Raw genomic sequence first — 21,614 nt, 5'->3', positions numbered from 1 at the left:
AGAGCTCCCTGGGGCTTGTGTTGCTGACTCCACCCCAAGTGCTGAGCTCAGGGCCAGTGAGCTGGCTGAGCATCTGGAGCAGAGGCTGGTGAGGCACTCCATTTTGTCACCCCCAAGAAGCAATGAAGTGGGTGCCGGCTGAAGTAGGGGCAAGATGGATCTGCCCAGAGCTTCAGGAGCACTGGGCTTCTCATTACCAGGACAGTACCCTCTGTTCCTTCCACCCTGTAAATGTTTCATCCTGAACCTGGTAGAAAACTAAGCAGTTACTGCTAGTCAAAGCTTTTGCTGCCTTCTCACTGGGGACTGGAGAGAGCCTGGCTGCGTGGGCCAACCTTTGAAGAAGACCCTGGCACACTTTTGCTACCCATGCTGTGCGCAGTCTGCGGAGGACTTTGGGGGTTCAAGTCTTTTCTCCACATCATTGCTCAGGACTTGGCAGGCTCCTTGGCAAGCAGAGCTTCTGTGAGCACTGGCAGTGAGAGGAGGAGGTGCTGCACTCCTGTCTGTGTGTAGAGCGAGCTTCACTCTAGCTTGCTGTCTCTGTTGCTTGCTATTTGTAAGGCAGGTGGAGTGATGGGGTGGTGGTGGTAGAATCTTTTTGCCCACAAGAAATCCCGACTCAGGACAGTGAGGGTGTTCTAGCAGGATACCACTTCTGTCTCCACTGCCTCCGGGCTGGTGGTGGTGTCCACTTAGAGGGTGGGCAGAGTGGGAACACCGAGCAAGAGAGGACGAGACTGTAGCGAGTGGCTCACAGCCGTGGGACTGCGTTCCCGAGCGCGCCTTGCTGTCAGCATTAGGAAAGGGCAAGTTCAAAGCAGAATGGAAGTCTTGAACCCTCGTTCATGCTTCTGGGAAGTGTTTCCTTTACTATATGTATTATTTAGATAATGGTCTAGGGTAAAAGGATCTAAAACTGTCAGGTTTTAATTTAACATTTCCTTTGGTTTTTTTTTTTTCTCCATCTTGTATTTTATAGCCAGAGCCTGAACCTTCTCGTCGATCTTTTGTAGACCAGTGGGAGCTGTCTCTTAGTCTGCGCTCCTCCCACTGCACTGCCTCTCCCTCCTCTGACTCCCTCCGACAGGTAGCATGGCATGGGCTTGGCGAGTGTGTGTCCCTGCAGCTCTCCTCACCCCACTCTTGCAAACGTCACCTGCCCTGAGGGAGGCTGCGGTGCCTTCATGTCAGCCTGTCACCTGTAGCGAGCCGGTGGTGTGTGTGTCTGCTTTGCGTGCGAGGCCTGCGGGCAGACCCTGCTCGGTTTCACTGAATTGTGTTTAACACGTCAAATTCTGTCAAAGTAAACCCACTTTGATTACATTTTAACTGTTTCAGTAATTATAAACATTTTCCAGCTGTTGGCTTTTCTAACTTCCAATGTCTTTGTCATAATATGTGTCACAGAATATGAACCACACTGGAATTAAACCTCTCAAATAGAGTAGCAAATATGCAGGGTTCTGGGAGTGAACTCTGCTGTTTCCTGTGGTGCTGCTGATCTAGCTGTGCAGGGTTCACAGTGGGCCGGGGGGTCTTCTTGCCCTGTTTATGCTTCCTGTTCTTGAGCCAGCGCCAGACTCTGCAGCATGCGTGTGTGGAGGCAGATGCATGAGTGGTGTGCAGTAGTGTGTGTGCAGCGATTGCTACATTCCGGCTGTTTTTTAGGAGTGGGGAGAAGGAAACCATCTGCTTTTCATTCCAGGAACAGATAGAGCTTGAGTCTTCCCCTCTCTTGGGAGGATGCTTGTTGGTGTCCCCGTGTCGCTAAGGACTGAATGTGACAGACACTCTGCGTGCGGGAAGCCCCAGGCTGCAGCCACTGAGGGTGGTGGTTTGTGGCTGGAGGAGAAGGCCCTTGGAGAGCCACGAGGGCCTGTGGCTTACTCAGCATCCTGGGCTCATGTTTGACGTCTGGCCCACACCCTCACATGTCTGCTGTAGAATGAAAGAAATGCAGTTTTCTGCTCCCTCAGCGTCAGCTGTCAAGTTGCTCAGCTCTGCCTGGTGTCGGTCGGCCCCAGGCCTAGGCTTCTGTAATGTCCCTAAGCTAAAGAGGGTTTAGGTCTAAGAGCCACTTGTTTTTTTTGACTACTGATGGGTATAATCTTTGAAGCTAATGGGCAGGTGGCACCAATCCTTGGAAATCTCCTTATTTTTGAATTGAAAAATACAGTTGATTCTGCAGTTCCAGTTGAGCTGTGAGTGAGCCAGAGGAGAACTGTTCTCTCGTCTGTGCTTCCGCTGTGCCCTTGTTATGTAGCAGTAGTTCCCCATAGCTCTCTCCTATCTTCCCCGCATAGCCCAGGGCGTGCCGTGTGCTCTTGTGGAAGCCGGTGATCCTTTTACACGTGACCATATCTCTGTTCGTTTAAACCACTTCCCAACAGGGTTGTTTATATCTCCAAGGTAATTGCTCCTGGTGGGTTTCTGAGTCAGAATTAGAGTTAGGGTCCCTCAGACTTGGCAGGGAGCCCCCTTGTTCCATGTAGTTCATGAGAGGAGCGTCATACACACCAGGTGTCACATCCATCTCCACGTGGAAGGGTGACCAGGACACAGAGTCTCTAAAGGACTCCTGCCAGCAGGACTTTGACTCTGTCCCCAGGGACAGGCTCAGAGCTGTGCTGCCTCAGTGCCAAGCCTAGGTGTAAGCAGGATGGCTTACACTGAAAACTTGGTACTCTTCTCCTGTTATTTCCTCAGCATTACCAGAAAAAGGATTGAGTTGGTTGGGCTTTTTTTTTTTTTCTTTTCAACCTATAAAAATCCCTCTTGGACTAGAAACACATTCTCACTTTCCAGGACTAGTTGAGGCAGCCTGTCTGCATGGCAGCAGGTTGCGGTTGAGATGCCCTGCCTAGTCCAGAAGGCTTTGGCCTGAGTGCCTGGTGGACCACTCAGACCCCATTACGTATCAGCAGGGAGAACAGGCTGACAGGCTCCTCCCAGTGAAGCTGGGAAGTGTGTGCTGCATACAGCCAGCACTGTCGGTCACTGTTAATAAGGAGGAGGAAGATGCCATAAGTAGTACTGGAGCTCCGGACATTTGTTACCCAAGTGGAGAGTCAGCCTTTACAGGAAAGAGCTTGGTTTTTTTATAAAGGGGGATTAAGTTCCCAAGCCCTCTCTCACACCTTGAAACATGGTCAGCCTGGCCACCCCGGTCCACATGGGAGTTGTTCCTCTTGAATTCTTTATGCATAACAGAGTCCCTTTCTTACTTTGTCCTGTGAGTGTATCCATCCTGTCTTCCTACTTCCCTGTTCCCCTTGAACTGCATATTCCAGAAAGATGTGAAAAAGTTCTCCCCTGCAGAGGATAATGTTCCCTGCTGTCCCCGTTCCTGCCGGTGCTGGCAGCTCTGCGTGGGCTTTTCCACCGCCCAGTCTCCTGCTTGTGGCACTTTGTTGGCATGGTTTGCTGCTGCACCTTGTGCTCATTCGACATCTTTCAGAGATTTTTTTTTCTTGTTTTCTTAATTTATTTATTTTTCCTTCTCATTTCCCTTTATTCTGGTCATTTTATAATCTCCAACCAATAGAAGTATATAAAGATGTACACGGGCGGAGTGAGCTCATTGGCTGAGCAGATAGCCAATCAGCTTCAAAGGAAAGAGCAGCCCAAAACCCTTCTAGACAAGAAGGAGCTGGTAAGAGATGCCTCCAGGGTGCTGTCCTGTTAGACCTAGCACAGTTGTGCTGGGCAGACCTACCTGGTCCTAAGCAGCTTGGTAATCCGTATAGTCAGTGTATGCCATGTGATAATTTTTTTTTAGGTTGTGTGAATTTTCATAATTGAATTTCTAGGACTGCAGTAGTTAAGAATTTTGTATGGGAAAGCATACTTAATATCTCTGAAAGCAATCACTCTGAAGTCCAGAAATAAAATATGTGTGTGTGTGTATTTTTTTTTTTCCAGTGTTCATGTGGTTCTACTCTATATATGAGTCCCCTGGACTTCAGAGTGATCACTTTTAGAGATATGCTACGCCACAACAGCATTCTGTCAAAATAGTTCGGTTTGATTATTATGAAATCTTATGAAATTGGATCCTTCAGAGGCAGACTAGCTCAGTTTGTTCATGGCTGTTGATTAACAGTGGTTCAGAATCCATCATGTGCCGAGTACTGTCCAGAGGCACATACAATGCACCTGCTGCAAAGGTGCCATTGCTCTCAGGAGAGCCAAAAGCAGAGTGAACCGCAGCCACCTAATACTTGTGTCTGTCTCAAGACAAGTCCCTTAGTGAGGGTCGGGTCCCCTTACGCAGAGGGTTGTGCGCCACCAGGCAGGCGCCTGAGAGGAGTGGCCCTGAGGTGCTCCTCTTCCCTGCCTCCGTCCTACAGGGCTCCATGAAGAAGGAATTCCCACAGAACTTAGGAGGCAGCGACACATGCTATTTCTGCCAGAAGCGGGTCTACGTGATGGAGAGGCTGAGTGCCGAGGGCAAGTTCTTCCACCGGAGCTGTTTCAAGTGCGAGTACTGCGCCACCACCCTGCGCCTCTCGGCCTATGCCTACGACACGGAGGACGGTGAGCCTGTCTGCTCTGCAGGCCATGCACCCTTTCCCACATAGCTGGGACCTTAGGGCCCCGGGCTGGGTTCTTCTACGTGTGTTTTTTTCACTGTACGTCTCCTAACCCTTCCCATCTACCTCCCTTCATTCTTTGTTTTTTCTCTGAGACTCTTTCTTATAAATATTTCCCAAAGCCAAGTTTGTGCCATAGCATTACTTGGTAAAGATGGTAACAAGACTGGCATGCATTTATCTAAACCACTTCCCTGGCTTCCCACGTACTCACTCACTCTCTTACCTCATGATGGGATCTTGAGATAAAAGGGACACAAAAAGGATGTCTTTTTTGTCTTTTCTTTATACAAGGGGAATCACAAGTCTATAGATGTCAAATTTCTTGCCTAAGGTTGGTGACAGCAAATTGAAACTAGATCACAGGCCCCTGGGTTCTCAGACTTACCTCTCAAAGCTGACTGAAATGTGCACGGTATCACCACCTCTCTCTGGCATCAGTGTTTTATCACCCCGTGTCTGATGAACTGAGAGCTCGTTGCACAGGGCCTAAGTCTAATTTACATATGGTTATGGCCTAGCCTTTTGTGACATTTGCTGTTTTTACGGTGGAAAGGCCTTGAATAGAGTGAAAGGTAGAGAGTTATGCAAACAGGTAGCAGAGCTGGTCGACAGAAGCAGGCTGGCATGCTGCCATCTGAAGGCCCTTTAAGGTTAGTTGGAAAAAGTGACCAAAGGCATCGATGCCTCCTGTGCCCATTGCTGCAGGATGCCAGAGGAGCCTCAGGGAGGCAGTCTCGCTGACTCAAAGGCAGTGAAGAGACCTCGGTTACTAGGAGAGGAAAGTAAATCCTCACAGGGTGTTGTTAAGTTTTTGCATTAGTAGGTGATTTCTTGGAGTGAGGAGATTGTAAGGCGATAAGGTGATGTCACAGAGAAGAGGGACCCCATGCGACTAGGATGCGATCAGTGCCATCACCCAGACCCTGCTAACAGGCAGCTCTGTCAGAGGGAGTGAGAAAGGGGCTCAGAATGGTGAGCTGAGAAAGGCTGACTGGAACCATTGTGGCTCTTGGTCCTCTTGTCACATTAGTAAAAAGCACTGCCCAGTGGGGAGAGAATTAAAATGCCTGTTTAAATTGGAAGGTAAATCGTTTGGTATCAGATTTTCTGTTCTGCTTTTCCACACACCTGCTCTCTGGATAACACCTTTGATCTCCAAGGGTGGGGTTGGCAGATGGAGCCCATCCAAGTTCTTTTAATAGTCATTTATGCTTAGGTTATTTTAGTTAGCCTCTCTTCGTGGGATCTGCCTGGAAAGAAGATCCCTCAAGGTCCAGCCAGTGGATCTACAGGTATTTTTGCCTGTGTGTTCATCTTTGCTACATTCTCTTGAGGATACACATGAAGTATAAAGTGTGCATCTTGGAGCTTACATTCTGATGGATGTGATAAGACCAGTGCACATAAAGCAACAGGAGACACCATGAGAATATAGTAGCTCCTTGTCCACAGTTTTGGTTTCCATACAGTATAAGATATTGTGAGAGAGACCATAGTCATATAACTATTATTTATATTTTTATAATTGTTCTGTTTTATTATTAGTGTTGTTAATCTTACTGTGCCTAATTTATAATTTATGTCATAGGTGTGTCTGTATAGGAGAAAACATAGTAAATGTAGGATTTGGTACTAGCCATGGTTTCAGGTATCCACTGGGGGTTTTGGAATGTATCCCCTGCAGATAAGGGGGGACGACTGTATATGATTAAGGGCTACGTTACATAGTATAGATTGTAATTTTGTAGAAGTTCAGAGGAGGAAGAAATCAGTGAAGTTGAAGAGCAGTTTGGAGTAACTTAACTGACCTTCAGCTAGACTTTGAAAGAGAAGTAAGAAATGGCTAAGTAGAGGGAAGGGATGGCCTGCCAAGCCAGGGAACGACGGGAGCTGAGGGGGAATGATATGAGGTCGGGGCAGGCTGCAGCCAGCCGCGTCGAGTGCATTATTCTTGACACTAGGGCAAGGAGAACATAGGGTGTAACCAGCTCCCCAAATTTTAACCCAGATAAAAGTTTCATCAGCTTAGTCCCTACACAGAACTACCCCTCATTTGTCAGAGGACAGGTGGAATGATTCAGAAATCTAACTGAAGAGTCTCAGGAAAAGAAAAAGCCAGGGAAACGGTAACTCGGGAGAAAGGAAATAACCCAGGCATTGTGCTGGGCCCTTGAACACATACCATGTCATTTTGTCCTCACAACCCCATAAAGTAGCTGCTTTTATTACTATAATTTCATAAATCAGGAAACTGAGTTGAGAGAAGTTGCTTGTCCAAGTTTACACAGCTAGTCAGTGCTGGTTTGCACTAAATGACCTCTGAGATCCATTCCAGGTCAGAGATTCAGGGATTAGTGACTCCAGGCCCATTGTCAACTCTGTGCTAGTAAATTGAGGATCTGAGACTTCAAGCTGTGTCTGTGCGTCCCTTGTCGCTGCTTATTCCCTCTCTTCTTCTTATAGGGTGCAGTCTGTCCAAAAGAAAGCTCCTCTTTCTCTTGCCAAGCACTAGCTCATTTTTGATTGCTGCCAACTCTTAATACAGGACTCTAAATCATACAGTATGTCCAGTCTTTGCTTGTCATCTTGAGGAGAGAAAACACACAGTCCCTGGTGAGGTGGCTTGTCGGGGGCAGTCCTCAGGAGCTGTTCCCCAGCTCTGCTGGTCTCCCTACCGCCAGGTTGCTGCTGCAGACTACTCCGCAAAGCGACCCGGGCATCTTAAAAGGGTGTGAATCAGATCTCGCCCATCTCCTGCTTTCTGCCTCACAGCCCACTGCAGCGTAGTCAGAACCCGCAGCCCTTGCCTGGTGGGCGAGCTTCACACAGCCGCTGCAGCCTCCCTGCCATACTGACAGCTTTCAGAAGCCTGCAAGGCCCCTGCTGCCTTAGGGCTGCGCACTAGCCGTCTGCACAGCCTTCTTGGGTGGGCTTCTTCTCGTTTACATCTGCACATAGCCCCTCCGCAGAGGAGCACTCCCAGACTTCTTGATGTGAGGTAGCCACCCAGGTTCTGTTGCACACCCTGCTGTTCTTCTCCACGCAGTAGCCACTGCTGTGTGGCAATGACTCATCCATTGTCTACTCTTTCCAAACTGGGAACTTGTCTGTCTTCTTGAGTGGCAGACTCTTAGTGTTTAGATTAGTACCTGTCATGTGATGGCACTCTATAAGTTGCTGAATAAATGGCCTAGTTTACCTTCAGCTTACTCTGTGGCCACCTGCTTTTTCCAATTCCCTTTTCTAGTCACTCCCATATTTAATTATCAAAATTCCTTAATCTAGACCATCAAAAATGAGTTACTTGACTGAATCATCCATAATTTGTAATTAATTTATAATATTAGCATGGCTGGATTTACTAATTGATAAAGGTATCGTAGTATATTGGCTAAAAGTGTAGGCTCTGGAGCCAGCTTCTTAGGTTCAAATCCTGCCTCTGACATTTACTAGCTTTGGGCAGGTTGCTTGGCCTGTCTGTGCCTCAGCTGGCAAGAGGTGGGTATATTAGTCCGTTTCTGTTGCTTATAACAAAAATACCTGGAACTGGGTGATTTATAAAGAAAACGAAATTTATTACTTATAGTTTCAGAGGCTGGGAAGTCCAGTGTCCAGGGAACACATCTGGTGAGAGCTTTCTTTGGTGGTGACTTCATTGTTGCAGGTATCACATTATGAAATGGTAGAGCAGAGAGAGCCTAACCTCCTCGTGCTCTCTCCTTTTAAAGCCCTCCAAACCATGCTTGTGACCACCGTTATTAATCCATTCACTATGGCACAGTCCTACAATCTAATCACCTCTTGAAGACCCCACCTTTCAGTTACCATAATAGGATTTTCCAGCCTCTTAACACTGTCACAGTGGGAGTCAAGTATTGGGGGAACACTCAATCCAAGATGGTGGATAATAATGGTACCGGCCTGGTTGGATCATTTGAAGAGTAGATGAGTTGATAGATGTAAAGCAGTTAAAAGTGTCTGGCACATGATAAATGTTATATAAAAATTAGCTCTTTTTATTCATCTAAAAAGCAAAAAGTGCCCTCAAGTTGAGTTTGGGAAGGAGTATAAGGGGATACGTTAACTGAGCACCCGCAGCATGTGATACACGGTATCTTATTTAGTGACTCCAACCTGTGACACAGGTGTTGTGCTCATTTTCTATATGAGGAAACATGTCCGCGGAGGCCAGCAGTCCGCCTGGCCGTGAGCCTAAGGAGGCAGCATTTGACTGAGGTCTGATTTGGGTGCTCACATTTCCTGCATCGTGTTGTACCACCTTACTAGAGAAAACAGTTCTCTGGAATTTTTTCAGAAATTACCTTTTGGTTTGGCTTTATGGGACTTGTTTCTGAAATTTAAACCTCTTTTCTTTATTAATTTAGGATACCAGAGCAGGGTCTAATGAGGAATCACTTGAGTTAAATTGAACTGTATTTTAATATTTAAGATTCCGCTTTAGTAGAAAAATGCGAACTAATGCAAGAAAAAAATAGAAGAATGAAACTAGTGGTAACCGTAGTTTTCTACAAGACCTTCATTGCAAGTAAGAGAAACCCAAGTCAGATTAACGTTTAAGCATCAGGTTTATACCGTTCTTCCAGATAGCAGTCTTAGAGAACGGCTGTCCGCTCTCACCGTCCGAAACACCCTCAGCATGGCTCTGGTTAGCCTGACTTTAGTCACAGGCTGGTTCTGGAGCACTGTCTCCTTGGGTGGGGTGGAGGGAAGGGGGGTTTTCTGATCTACCAGCCTGGGTCATATTTTCACTTCTGTGGTGGGTAATGTCAGGCCACATGGTCGATAGCCCCCATCGGAGCCACATGGAAAGGGGGGAGAGTATTTCTTCAAAAATGAGATGCAAAACAGACCCAAAAAAAGTAGTGTATGCTCTGAGTACTAATACATTTTATCTTGTCTTATTGTTTATTGGTGGCCAAAATTCACAAAAGCAGAGTAGCTTATCACAGATTGTAAAAAGAAATTGTGGCCAAGCTGAAAAACATAACCCGTGACTCAACTCCTCTTGTAGAGAGACGAGCAGTGAGGTCGGTGGTCGTCAAGTGTTCCTGACAACAAATGTAGCATCTCTGAATCCTGGTTAAGTGCCAATAGCTAGTGGAAAATTCTGTTTAGGAAAACATACCGTGTATTATGAATAGTATTTGAAATCTATGAAATTTCGTAAACTTTGTCTTACTAGTAGATGTATTCAGCATGGAGTGGGAAGTGCAGGTAGAAAGAAAAATGAAAGCAAAAAGGAAGGAAAAGAGGAAAGATAATCAGATCCCTCAGGTCCTCTTATTTTAACTTTGAGATCAGGAAAGCTCATTGTCCAAGGAGCACTCTCTGCAGGTGGGAAGGACGAGGCAGGATCACTTCTGCTCCAGCAGTTTCTATCATTTGATGTTCAAAAGCCATAGCTCTTTAAGTGAGAGTAAAGGGACTCAGAAAAAAGTTACTCTTTTGGAGTTGATTTTGCTACCAGTGTCATGAGAAAAGCCAAGATCAATGTTCTCAAACTTTTTTGAAGCTTGGATCAAACTTTTTTGACCACACCCCCAGTAGGAAGCACATGTTACATTAGGACCCAGTAAACACAAGTAGACATAGCCAAAAGTTTTAAGAAATAATATTTAACTCTAATCGTGCCACAGTACACTGTTTTTTATTCCATTTTATTCTGTTCCATTCTCCTCTTAGTCCATTGCAGGATTTTCTGTTTCTGTTTTATCTTGGTTTTTGGTGCAGATCCTGACTTCCTAAGGGTCCTGCCTGCAGCAGCACCAGCACTGGCTGGTGGATGGGGGAGAGGGAAGGAGTCTAGCTGCGGGAGAGGCGGGCCTGTCCAGTGCCCTGCCCAGCTCTCTGTGCCGCGTGTGGCGCCCCGCGGCCTTCACGCCTCCACCCGCACTTGTGCCTGTCCTTGCTTTCCCCGGAAATACTTCTCCCAGCTTCTCATGTGACCACGTCTTTGTTCCGCACACACTGACACTTTTGTTTGCTGGCCTGCCACGCAAGCCTCGTGTCCTCACTCTGGGCCCTGATTGGGTGACAGCTCCATGGACTTCATGTTCCCAAAGGAAAGACCCCTCCCTTCAGTAGAGGAGAGAGGGAGTCAAAGTTTGCAGGGAGGGCCCGGCCCCTGGACAGGAAGGCGGCTGGGGAAGGCTGGGGTAGTTGCAAAGGCGACAGGGACCACAGTCAGCACTGAAGAGCCGTGCTCACTGCCTTTCCTTGCTTCTGGCTATCTGCAGGTAAATTCTACTGTAAACCACACTACTGTCACAGACTCTCTGGCTACGCACAGAGGAAGAGACCGGCAGTGGCCCCCCTGTCTGGAAAGGTAATGGCAACCCACTCTGTAAGTGGGAGAGCAGGTGTGGCCGAGCGCAACCTGCTGAATGGCCAGCGCAGCACCACTCTTCCGGGAGGGGAAGGGCCTGGGATGTGGGTACAGTCCATTTTCGGGAAGGAACCAGCTTTTGAAGCATAAGCTAGTGCTGCTCTTTGCTAAGGTAATGTTTCATCCATCACCTGAGTCGGATCTGGGAGATTATACAGACCCCCTTCTGCTCGCTCACTCTACTCGTATAGAAAAGATTTTTGCCTTTGTAAATAAGCATCTTTCTGAGAGAAGAACACCTTGCTGCTGAGGAACTTTGTATCCACTTTTCAAGCAATTAGAAAGGCGGTAGGGGAGGAAAGGCACCGCAGGGGGCGTCCCTTCCTCTGCCTTGTGTGAGGGCAAAAGCTCATTTGCTGTCCACACTGGAAAGGAACTTACTGCAAATAATCTGCTCTGCCTGCCGATTCCTTTCATTACTTTATTCTGTGAGTTAAGGTAAGTACCTAAGAACTTTTTTCTTTATTTTTAAATGAGTGGTTCTTCCACCCATTTTTGTCAGGGTGAACAGGGTGCATGCCCCTTGTCAGCATGCAGCCTGACCGACCAGTGCTTCCTCGGGAGGCTTCTGTTAACTGCACAGGAACTCGTGGGGAAAAGTATACTTGTGTAGATCTAGCCTTTGACTCTTGGCGACTTCAGTGTGAAATATGTCCCCATTTTTAAAAGAAAAACTTACTGTATGGAGAGTGATTGACTGGTATGATCAGCAGGGACAAACCAGTCAGAGTCACCTCCTTCTCTTGTGGACTTTCCTAGGAAGCTGGAGGACCCCTGCAGGACGGCACTGCTGCAGATGCGCACGGACGGGCCAGCATCGCTGCCAGCTCGGCTGGGAGAGCTCCAGGTAGCCTCACTTCCTTGTTTGGCTGGGTGGTGCATCACTCTCTCGGCCTCTGTGACAAGGCCAAGGGGGTGAGCCAGCACCTCCAAAGCAACATTTCTTCAATTGGGCATCAAGTGGCCCAAAACCCTTTGGACTCCTTTTTCATGTGCCAGCTGCTTGCATTCGGAGTCCCCTTTCTCTATGGCCTGTCAGAGGTGCTGGTCCAGATCAGAAGGGAGTTTCACTGGCAGCCTGTGAACCAGTGATGGCGCCCTCTGGCCAGAGACACCACCCACGCCTCTGGGCGGGTTTGCTCAGTCTGCCGCGCTGCCACTGCAGCCCATCTCACACCCGGCAGACACGCGGGCAGGCCAGCCCAGCTCCCATTAGGGAGACAGGATTCCAAACAGGCTGCTCTTGTCACTAACCCAAGTGAGAGTCCCATTCAGAGTCTTTTGACAAGAGGTGGGGTTATACCAATTAGGGCCCACACTCTGGACTGTGCCCCTGAACTTGAGATTCTGGCATCCCATTCTTTTAGCTGTCTGGATAAGCCATCACTGCTCTTCTTTTTGACCTGTTCCCTTAAAGGACATCATGACCTCTTGGGGCATTTGGACTTCTAACGAGAGTCAAGCTCTAATTTGTTTCACTTCCACTATCACTTCCTGTGCCAGGAGGTGAATCACACCATGTCTGTCTCTAAAAACATACATACTCTGGTCATAGCAGGGCAGGACTTGGAGGGCTCATGGGCACAAGACCTGTTGAGAAGAAATGTGTTGCTTTTTCCTTAAAATTGTCTCTCTCTGCTCCATGTAAATTAGCCTGTAAGATATGTCCACAGTTCTGCAAAGTGCTGAGTGGTCCTGGTGCCCCCGCCATAGCCCCAGATTGTTCACAGCCTGGTGTCACTATGTAGGTGGGAGAGGAAATAACAGAGCTGTGTTTCTGTTTGTCACACATTTTCTTTCGTTCAAAGCAAATATATTTCAAGCAGCCGTTACAAACTCATATAAAAATGAAAGATTATCAGCCAATGCCAGAAACCATGGAGAAGGAGTTGGTAGTGGAGTCTCCATGATGAGAAGAGGGACAATTATCCGTGTGGACTTCAGTACCAGGTTCCCAGAGTTGCTTCCTGTGCTTAAGAACTAGTTAACGAAAGCCACGAGGTGCTCATTCTGGGAGAGGGAGGGTGGCGTGCCCTGGGTGCTCTGATTTGGTGGCCGACACAGCAACCCCAGCCAAGACAGGTGAACTTTGCTTCTTCTACTACATGCGCCCTTACCAGAAAAGTGGTCTTCACCACAAATGGCTTTTAAACCTGCTACATGGGCTGGCCAGTTAGTTCAGTTGGTTAGAGCACAGCCACGTAACACCAAGATCAAGGATTCAGATCCCTGTACTGGCCAGCCACCAAAAATAAACCTGCTGCAGTCTTGAAGCCCTTTATATAATCTGTCTTTCTCATGAAGTGCAATAGCCCTTTGCAGCTGACAGTCAGAGCATGGCGACTGGCTGGCAGAGAAAGATGACCAGAGGGATGTAACAGAGACTATGGCTTTACGCTGTAGAGTGTGCATTGGATCAGGAGAGACCACCATCCGAATTGTTTAGGCCTTATTCTAGCAGAGATCGATTTTTCAAGGAATCTGACTATTCAGTAAAGCAATCAAAGAAATTAGACTTTCCTTTCAGGTATGGATTATAGAACATTCTTAAAAAAGAATTAAACAGTGGAGTTAAGGTCATTCCTGAGCAAGCTGAGTTTGTCCCCTTTCCCATGTGGGTCAGGTTGCCGTTCTTACTGTCCAGTTGAAGGCATAATGGATTTCAGGTTTTTAGGTGTTCTGAAGAATTAAGCATTCTGTAGAGAAGAAGAATGTTCTATAAAGCAGGGAGAGAAGATGAGCATTGGTTAAAGAATTAAAACAACCAAGTAAGAATCAAAGCCCCGGGGACATCTCAGTCACACAGGTCTTGATTCTGAGCTGGAGGGTGGCCTGCCTGTTGTGGCACGAGGGGCTCAAGATGTGGCATCCCGGAGCTGTCGTGGGGGGGGGGGCCTCTGAGGCAAAGGAGGCAGGCCTATTCCCAGCCACAGGGACCTCTAGGCATGGCGGAGGCAGAGAGCTCAGAGCTGATGGAGTTCCGTTGGTATTCGCCTCTGGAGACACAGGCTTTGGGAAATTACAGCTCTGAGTCCTGCACGTGCTCCGCCAAAGCACTGCACTTTCCCTGGGAACTGACTCACTTTATGAGTGACACCTTATGCCGGCAGAAACTAGATTTCACTTTCTCCTTTGATAGAGGTTTCCTTCTTTAAATTCCAAACTTAAAGCTTTGATTACTTAACTAGAATTTCCTTTGGAAAAGCTCAGGTGTTTCAGGGTTCCATTCTGTGTGTCACAGCATAGTCATTGCCCAGATCCACCGCGCATCTCCTCCACTCCCTGTAGACCAGGAAAGGCTGCGAGTGAATGAACTTGGTTCTCTCCTGTGTGACCAGGCCATCCTCCTGGGCCCACACCCCAGGGCGTGAAGCCGGGAAGGCGGTGACTTGGTCCACACCTGGCTCTCTGCACTTTCACTCTGTGTCTCTTCTTTATTTTGTGACACTTCTCTTCCCCTTATACAAAATGTTTGCTGTTTCCCCCAAAAACACAAAAAAAGAGTATAACCCACAAGTTAAAAGAACCTACGCTATGTCTGCTTTGAAGTGTTGTCTCTCTCAGGTATCCTGATCTGGAATTGCTGCCTAATTTAGTGTTTGGGGGTCATTGTTTTCAGTATTTTTGTTTGTAATGTACTTTTAATATAGAAGTTCTCTTTTCTGCTCACAAATGTGTAAATGCTTTGTTTCCAAACCTCTCATACACATTAGTGGACCTGGCACAGTTTCTTACCCTGACCTCATAGGACAAAGTTTGAACAACAGGCAGAGAAAGAAAAATGCCAAATGGGATTATTTTCCCCTTGGATGTGAGACCCTCAGTTGCAGGTTTTTTGGGTTCTTTTTTGTCCAGAGGAATCATTCCTCTTTTTATCTCATGTAGTGCATGACCAGAAATGAGGCTTAGAGGCTGTGGGTATAATAGGAAGGGAGGAGCAAGGCTTTTCCTAAGGAGTTCACTATCCAGGAACACTTGAAATGCAGGCTGCAGAGAGATGGGGAGGGAGAAACACGTTAGTGGTTTGTCCTCTTACGGCAAAGGTCACCTTCACATAAAATGCTGCAGAGCTACAAGTGGCAGGCCTCTGCTCCCTGTCTCCAGGCACCCCTTGCATGATGATCATGAAGTTTCATAGTTTGGACCCTGAGTAGGCCCTTAAATGTGCAGGCATTTCCCACACTAGCTAGATTATTAGCCAAGTGGTACAGGAATTTCATTCGACCTTGGAATTTCTGCCTGACAGAGAGAAGTTAGGAAATTTTACTGCTTCCCAAGTCATCTTCCCTTCTGGGCATGGCTGGAAAACCTTTTAGTGAGCAAAGAGAATTCTGCAGTACAGCTTACCTCCCCAGCCCTGCCCCAAGAGCTGCAGCTGTTGGTGATGTGTGGATGTTGATATATATGTATACGTTTATATGTATATAGGTTTAATTTCATGTAAATGGGTAGATATTTATTTATACATCATACCCTAAATAATGATAAAAATGGAGCTGTTTCTAAAGCTTCTTGTTCCTTGGCTCTGGAGGCCCAGAAAGATTTTACACTGGGGCACATGCTCCGGCCTAGCCGAGTGCTCTGGGCGGGGTGTCAGAGGAACACAGCAGCAGGAGCTCAGCGTACCTGTACAGGTGGGGACGTCTGGGGGTGGGTGTCTCAGAAATGAGCAGTGGACACACACCTCAGTCTCAGAAAACTGACTCGAGAGCAAACTAGGAGAGAGGGGTCTTTTCCTAATGGGCACTGCAGAGGACCAAGCCCCCTACCTTCCTGTTGGCTTCCAGGCTGTGTGCTGAGTCCTCTCAGCTAGTTATTGCAGCTTTCTGCTGTCTTTTGGAGTTTAGTGTGTCTTTAGCTGTTTTCTGCAGGACAGTGGACATTCTTAGGCCCTCCTAAAAGGGGCCCCACCTTGAAGGTCTGACCTGTGAGTTAAGGGGTCCACTTTTTCCCTGAGCCATTCAGCTGGGGGGGAGGGGGAGGCAGCAAACTGTCTCCTGTGGCAGAAGCCAGAGCAGAGTCAGCTGTGCCAGGGAACACACACCTATCTACTGTGACCTCTCCTAAAGCCTTTATTTTTGCCCTCATTTTGAACCTGTGCTGTTGTGACTTTTTGGTGTGTTTCTTTGTGAGTTTTTAATTTAATTGTGTAACCGTGTTTTTCCTGTTACTGTGAAACCAAGGTGTGCTTTTAATTTTTTTTTTTTTTTTAACAAATGTTACCTTCTTACTTAAGAATAAATTCCAAACAATCTTCAGGTTTCTGAGTTTTTCTTTTTCTTCCCTTTTTCATGATTGGAGGGTGGGAAGGGGGGGAAGCTCAGTCAGGTCTTGAGAGTGGGCTTGAAAGCCACTGTGCCTCAGGTGGGGTCAGAGAGACTGCATACATGCAAAATGGGCACATTGGTTGTTTATCCCCAACACACAGATTCCCATTAATAGAGGGCCTCAGTCCAGGGGGCTGCGTGATGCAAGGCATTTTGCTTTGCAACAGCTGCAAGTAGAGAAGCATGAGAAAGAGCACCTGTGCCCAGGTGGCCCATGATCAGGCATCCAGTGGGAGGGACCTGTAGGCTAGGTGGATGGAAAGGTGGGAATTCCACATGTAGCTCAGGTCTGCCATGGGACATAGAGCCAGGCTCTTGCCTCCTCTGTTTTTGGCTGTAGCAGGCCACTGAGGGGACCTGAGGCCAGGGATGTCTCTCCTCTGCCTCAAGGCCCTTGTGAGGGGCGCCCTCAGGCATGGTGGCTCTGCTCCTTCCTGGTGATGGTGAAGGTTCTCGGTCTTTCCTCCCCAGCCAGCATCTCTCTCATGCTGTCTTTGTGTGACCTGGATGTTGACCTAGGATACCCAGTTCTGTTTGCTACTCTCAAGCCTGGAGGGATGAGCCTGTGTGAAGAATCAGGCTGTCCCCTTTTCACACATGCTACTGCTAACGTGGCATCAGTGGCTGCTTCTGCCGTGCGGGCGCCTCGGTGGGTGAGGCACTGAGAACTGAGTGTTCCTGCTGGGCTCTGGGAAATGGGTTCTGATATTTAAAAGGCCTTGCTGGCCTCCGTCCACTCTGAAGAGCCTTCTCGGAACCTGAAGAGGTCTTGCACTTTCCACAGAGTAGAGCAGCAGAGTCCCAGGTTCTTTTTGGTATTCTAGGGAAGGTCTACGGCCCTCGTCACTTACAGCTCTGCCATAGCTCTGTTTTGTGTTTCACTGTAATCCTCAGAGCGTTGCTGGCTTGAGATTTATCCCAGCACAGAGGCTGAGCGGCCTCTCTGCCTGCTCCCTTCCTTCTCTCGCCACCTGAGTCTGTCGCCTGTGGCTTCCCTTTCTCTGAACTAGTTCGGTCCATATCCTGGTGCCTGCAAAAGGCAGAGGAAGAATGGGGATGTGGGGGGTGCCATAAATGACAGTCAATTGACTAAGAGTCAGAAATGAGGATGGACAGACACATACGTGTGTGCAATGTGCATATTTTAAACTTTCGCTGCTGTTGCTTTCTCCTCCCAGGAATAAAGGGGAGGAGAGCCATCATCATTTAGAACAATGTACTGCAGCATCCAGCAGGAAGGTGGTGACAGCTGGTATGATTCTGTGCCACCCATTGTGCAGGCCCTTAGAAAATTCCCTGGCAATTTCCCTCATCAAGACACTCCCTAAGAGGGATGCTGTGGCACAGACACGGAAGGGAACAGGCCATGAAAATGGGTCACTCTCTGTTTTCACACTGAAAAAAATAGGGCAGGATGTTGCTCTGTAGGGCCCAGGTCCTGCAAGTGTCCCTCTTTCCCCCAAGATATCAATAGAAGAAAAATACCCACGTGGGGCTCTCTTAAACAGCCAGGCAGAGATTTCAGGAAGAACCCTCCCTGAATTCCAGTCCCTTTCACAAAGCTCTAAAACCACATCGAGACTCCAAAATCCAGGCCTTACCTTGCAATTCATATTCAGCCAAGCTTCCAGCAAGTGCCAACAAATAGATTAGTCATCGTGAGCGGAGGGGAGGGAAGCCACGCTGGCACTCCTGCCCAGGTCAGGTCATGGCACTGCTGTACTCTTTCATCACTGCCCAGAATTCTCATCTGTGTGTTTGCTGTGGACGCCTCCCTCTTTATGATCACTCCTAGTCTCCTCACCACTTGTGTTCTGGAGAGGGCAGGCTTGTGCACAGAAACACCTTCCATACGCCTGGGAAGAGAGGCCGCCCTCCAGCCATATGGGACTCCTTCAATTACTTCCGGGTTGTGCGGGCCACGTGAACAGTGTCTCCCTTTTACTTCCTGTGGGCCGACTGCCACATAGCTTTGCACAAGCAGTTAATATGAACGCTTTCTGAGTATTTCTGAGGCACTTTAATGGGTCTCCAAGAAGGACAAGGGCAAGAGGTTGTCACTACCGACATCCAAACCCTAACTCCAGCTGACTACACGTAGCCTTTTCCCTCCAGCAATGGGATGTGTGCACAGGGGAGTCAGAACGTCCCCAAAGTGCGCAGAAGACTCACCCCTCGCAGGGGCTCCTTGTTGGTGTAAAGGGGGACATTTGGGGATACTCTTTGGCAGAAAGGGAGTCTAGGGCCCCAGCTCTGCCTTGCCGTGAATTCTTGAGACCATGCTAAGGTATTTACTAGAAAGATCCTCACAGATCGAGTCAGAATTTCTGTGGCTTCTTATCTTCTCTTTACCTGTTTCGTTCTGTACTTACATAGCTCATTGTGATTGTATATTAATGGTGTGAAGTGTCCCAAGTATGACTAGTAAGTGACTGATTTCCTTATTATGGGATTCTGTAAAATACCAGGGTTATTCTCACTTTATCACTATTATTTTGTAGTTAGTATAGCCTGATTTTAAGGTCCTTGCCTGGAATTGCTGGTCTTGAGTGGTTTTTATATTAATTAGTCCTTGTCATCAGAAGAACCCAGGGCCCTTGTGCCTAGTGCTGCCTGCTTCTCTGACACTCCAAAGCCTTGTGCTAACTTTGGGCAGTCCCCACACCTCATGCCCAATGTCACTGTGCCTCTGCCTGTGCCAGTTCCCTGGGAAGGTGAACCCCACTGGACAGGTGGTAGGTAACAGGTGCTGCTTCATATAAAAGTAATTACTAAAGGCCAGCACTAGCAGACAGGAACCTAAGGGCACCAGAAGAACTCAGGGCCTCAGTGGTTCTTAGTTTTCCTCAACAAACACATGGCAGAACCAGGGCTGTTTTACTGGCAAAAGCCTAAATAAGTGTGATTTCATGTAGTTCTCATGTTCTTTCAAAGTCAATAAAGCCAGGAATGCTGTGGAAGTAAATTCCAGAGAGGGAAATTCTCTTGGTGTATGGTAGCTGCTCATAGTTCAACCTGAAAACTAGAAAGGGTGATTAGGTAGACTCTAACTGGAACCTTAGGGGAGAGAGTTTGTCTCTTAAAAGCTATACCATAATGGGTCGAACGGACTGAACTCAACGTGGTAACCAGGGAATACCTAGTATCGATTATAACAGCTTATTTATTCTTGTTTCCCTGTTTCCTAGAGCTAAGTCAGAATCTAGAAAGACCAGGTTGGAGAGAGACCAGCTGTAAAATTTACCTCCCACTTGAGACTCGGCCTGTAGGTTCTTCTTTTAAAAGTATTTTCTTCTAGAGTCTAACGTGAATTGCACTATACAGTCCCTGGCCTTCCTTCACCTTTCTTGGGGAGTGGGTGCTGGTGCAGGCATAGTCGTGCTGGGGCACAGGGAGTGGAGAAGGTGGCTGGGCAGCACAAGCCTGCTTGGGGCTTTGGAATCTCAGAGAAGCAGGTGGCCCTGGGTGTTCGGGTGAGGGGTGAGAGCCAGTCTTAATGGCTTGGCTGTATTGCCAAAAGCCAGCCACCATCTTCCTTGCTGCAGAAATGCCATGCCAAGGGGTTGTCTGTGTTTGGAACCAAGAAAGCCCGCTTCTCTGAAATATTTTCTTCAAATAAAAATAGAGAATAAAACTTGAACAATGCCTGCTGTTTTCCCCACATGGTTAATGCTGGTTAATCCACAGAAGCCCTTGTCATCCTAACTCATGGAAAACCATGTAGGAAGACAAATAGCAGCAGCAGCAGCAACAGTAACTGACACACTACAGGGTACATCAAAAAGTTCATGGAAAAACAGAACTGGAAGGTAATGTGAATCTTTCCATGAACTTTTTTTTTGTTCTTTGGCAGCTGGTCGGTGCAAGGATCCAAACCCTTGACCTTGGTGTTAGAAAGCCAAGCTCTATCCATGAACTTTTTGAAGTACCCTTCTATACTTTATACCAGGCACTATCTAGATGCTCTACATGTGTCATCCAGTCCTGACAGTCTCCATGAGGGACGCGCCATCCAGCAGATGGGGAATCAGGCACTCAGAAGTTAAGCACACTTGATCAAGGGTAGGGAACTAATCGATCGATCGGGACAGAGGCTGACAGAAGACGGGAGTATTGTGTACCTGCTGTGCCGCACAGCTGCCCTTCATCTGCTCTCTCCAGCCTTGGCTTGCCAGCACTATGCACGTCGATGTCCTGTGTAAGTCAGCAAGTTTGCATTTAACTATTCTCAGGGAATATCTGTCTCCCAGTTTCTTTAGCAGTGATCTCAGGGCTGGGAATGGGCTTATGGAAAGACAGGAGATTAAAGAGCACATGATTTCATCACTGGCAGGTAAAGAGGGGAAAATCGTCAAAAGGAATTGAAGAAGAGAACAGCCATCTTGAGTGATGGTGCATGATATGAAATGGACTCTCTTCATTTTCTCCAAATCAGGCTTCTCTTTGGTGATCTCAGATAAATTCAAGCCTAGAGTTGTGTTATTAAGCGCAAGCCTCGGGCTGCCCGGTTAGCTCAGTTGGTTAGAGCACAGTGTTGATAACACCAAGGTCAGAGGTTCTGATTGTATGCCGGCCAGCCACCAAAAAAATAAGAAGAATCAGCCCCAAACAGTCCCTTCTTCTGTTTCTCCAAATGGAAACATACCCTGCCAACGATCTGGAGGATCAGGAGATGTGTTTGGGGGATATTTATCGTTCTCTGGGCCCTGTTGGAACTGCTTCTAACTTATAAATCTGTTGGCTTTTTCTCAGCCATCTCATTTTATTACACTTTTTTAAAAGACCCCAGTGATGGGCAAGCTGGCATTTTCATTCTCTTACTGCTTTTCCAACTGTTATTCACTGCCCTTGTAAGAAATTACGTGCCCTGGCCCTGTGTGGAGTTTGGGTATAGGGGAAGAGATGGCTTTATATCTCATTTTGTACTGACAGTTTGAGCCAAATCGCCGGGAACAGCAGAAAAATATGGAAATTCTTACCTGTTCAAGTTTGGGCTGCTTTAGACTCAACTCAGTTAAAATGACTGACTTTTAAATCTTTGGGCCAAATGTACGTATCATTCCAGATGACTAGTTTTGGTTTTGCCTGTTGGGTAAAATTTGCTTCAGGCACAGAAATGCTTTAAGGAAGTCTCCTGAGCAAGTGCAGACACATCCTCCCCCTAACCTGGGAAAGCCGTGCTGTGACAGGGTGCCCTGAGAGCTCAGAGGGAGGGTGTTTTTGGAAAATGGAAAAAGGAAATTGAGAATGCAGAGAGAAAGATGTGTTTTTCCACATTGTATT

General features: G+C 47.5%; 1 protein-coding gene across 25 annotated transcripts in view; it reads left to right on the top strand.

Moving 5' to 3' along the window:
• MICAL3 (microtubule associated monooxygenase, calponin and LIM domain containing 3) overlaps positions 1-21,614 on the top strand; it is a 181,888-nt gene that overhangs the window by 103,281 nt on the left and 56,993 nt on the right. For 20 of the 25 annotated variants that reach the window (XR_010021420.1, XM_063075713.1, XM_063075630.1 and 17 more), the window contains 5 exons: positions 983-1,090; positions 3,548-3,655; positions 4,353-4,539; positions 10,856-10,944; positions 11,764-11,851. Coding sequence is in view for 24 of the 25 variants with exons in the window: in XM_063075713.1 (XP_062931783.1) it covers positions 983-1,090; positions 3,548-3,655; positions 4,353-4,539; positions 10,856-10,944; positions 11,764-11,851 (580 nt within the window). In the remaining variant the exon portion in view is untranslated. The remainder of the gene's footprint in view (positions 1-982; positions 1,091-3,547; positions 3,656-4,352; positions 4,540-10,855; positions 10,945-11,763; positions 11,852-21,614) is intronic. The other 5 variants (XM_063076628.1, XM_063076457.1, XM_063076540.1 and 2 more) reach the window with 1 other exon arrangement.

Source organism: Cynocephalus volans, chromosome 1 (assembly GCF_027409185.1).
Source record: "Cynocephalus volans isolate mCynVol1 chromosome 1, mCynVol1.pri, whole genome shotgun sequence".
Taxonomy (NCBI): domain Eukaryota; kingdom Metazoa; phylum Chordata; class Mammalia; order Dermoptera; family Cynocephalidae; genus Cynocephalus; species Cynocephalus volans.
The sequence above is the reverse complement of the archived record's forward strand: the minus strand, read 5'-3'. Positions and strand labels throughout refer to the sequence as shown.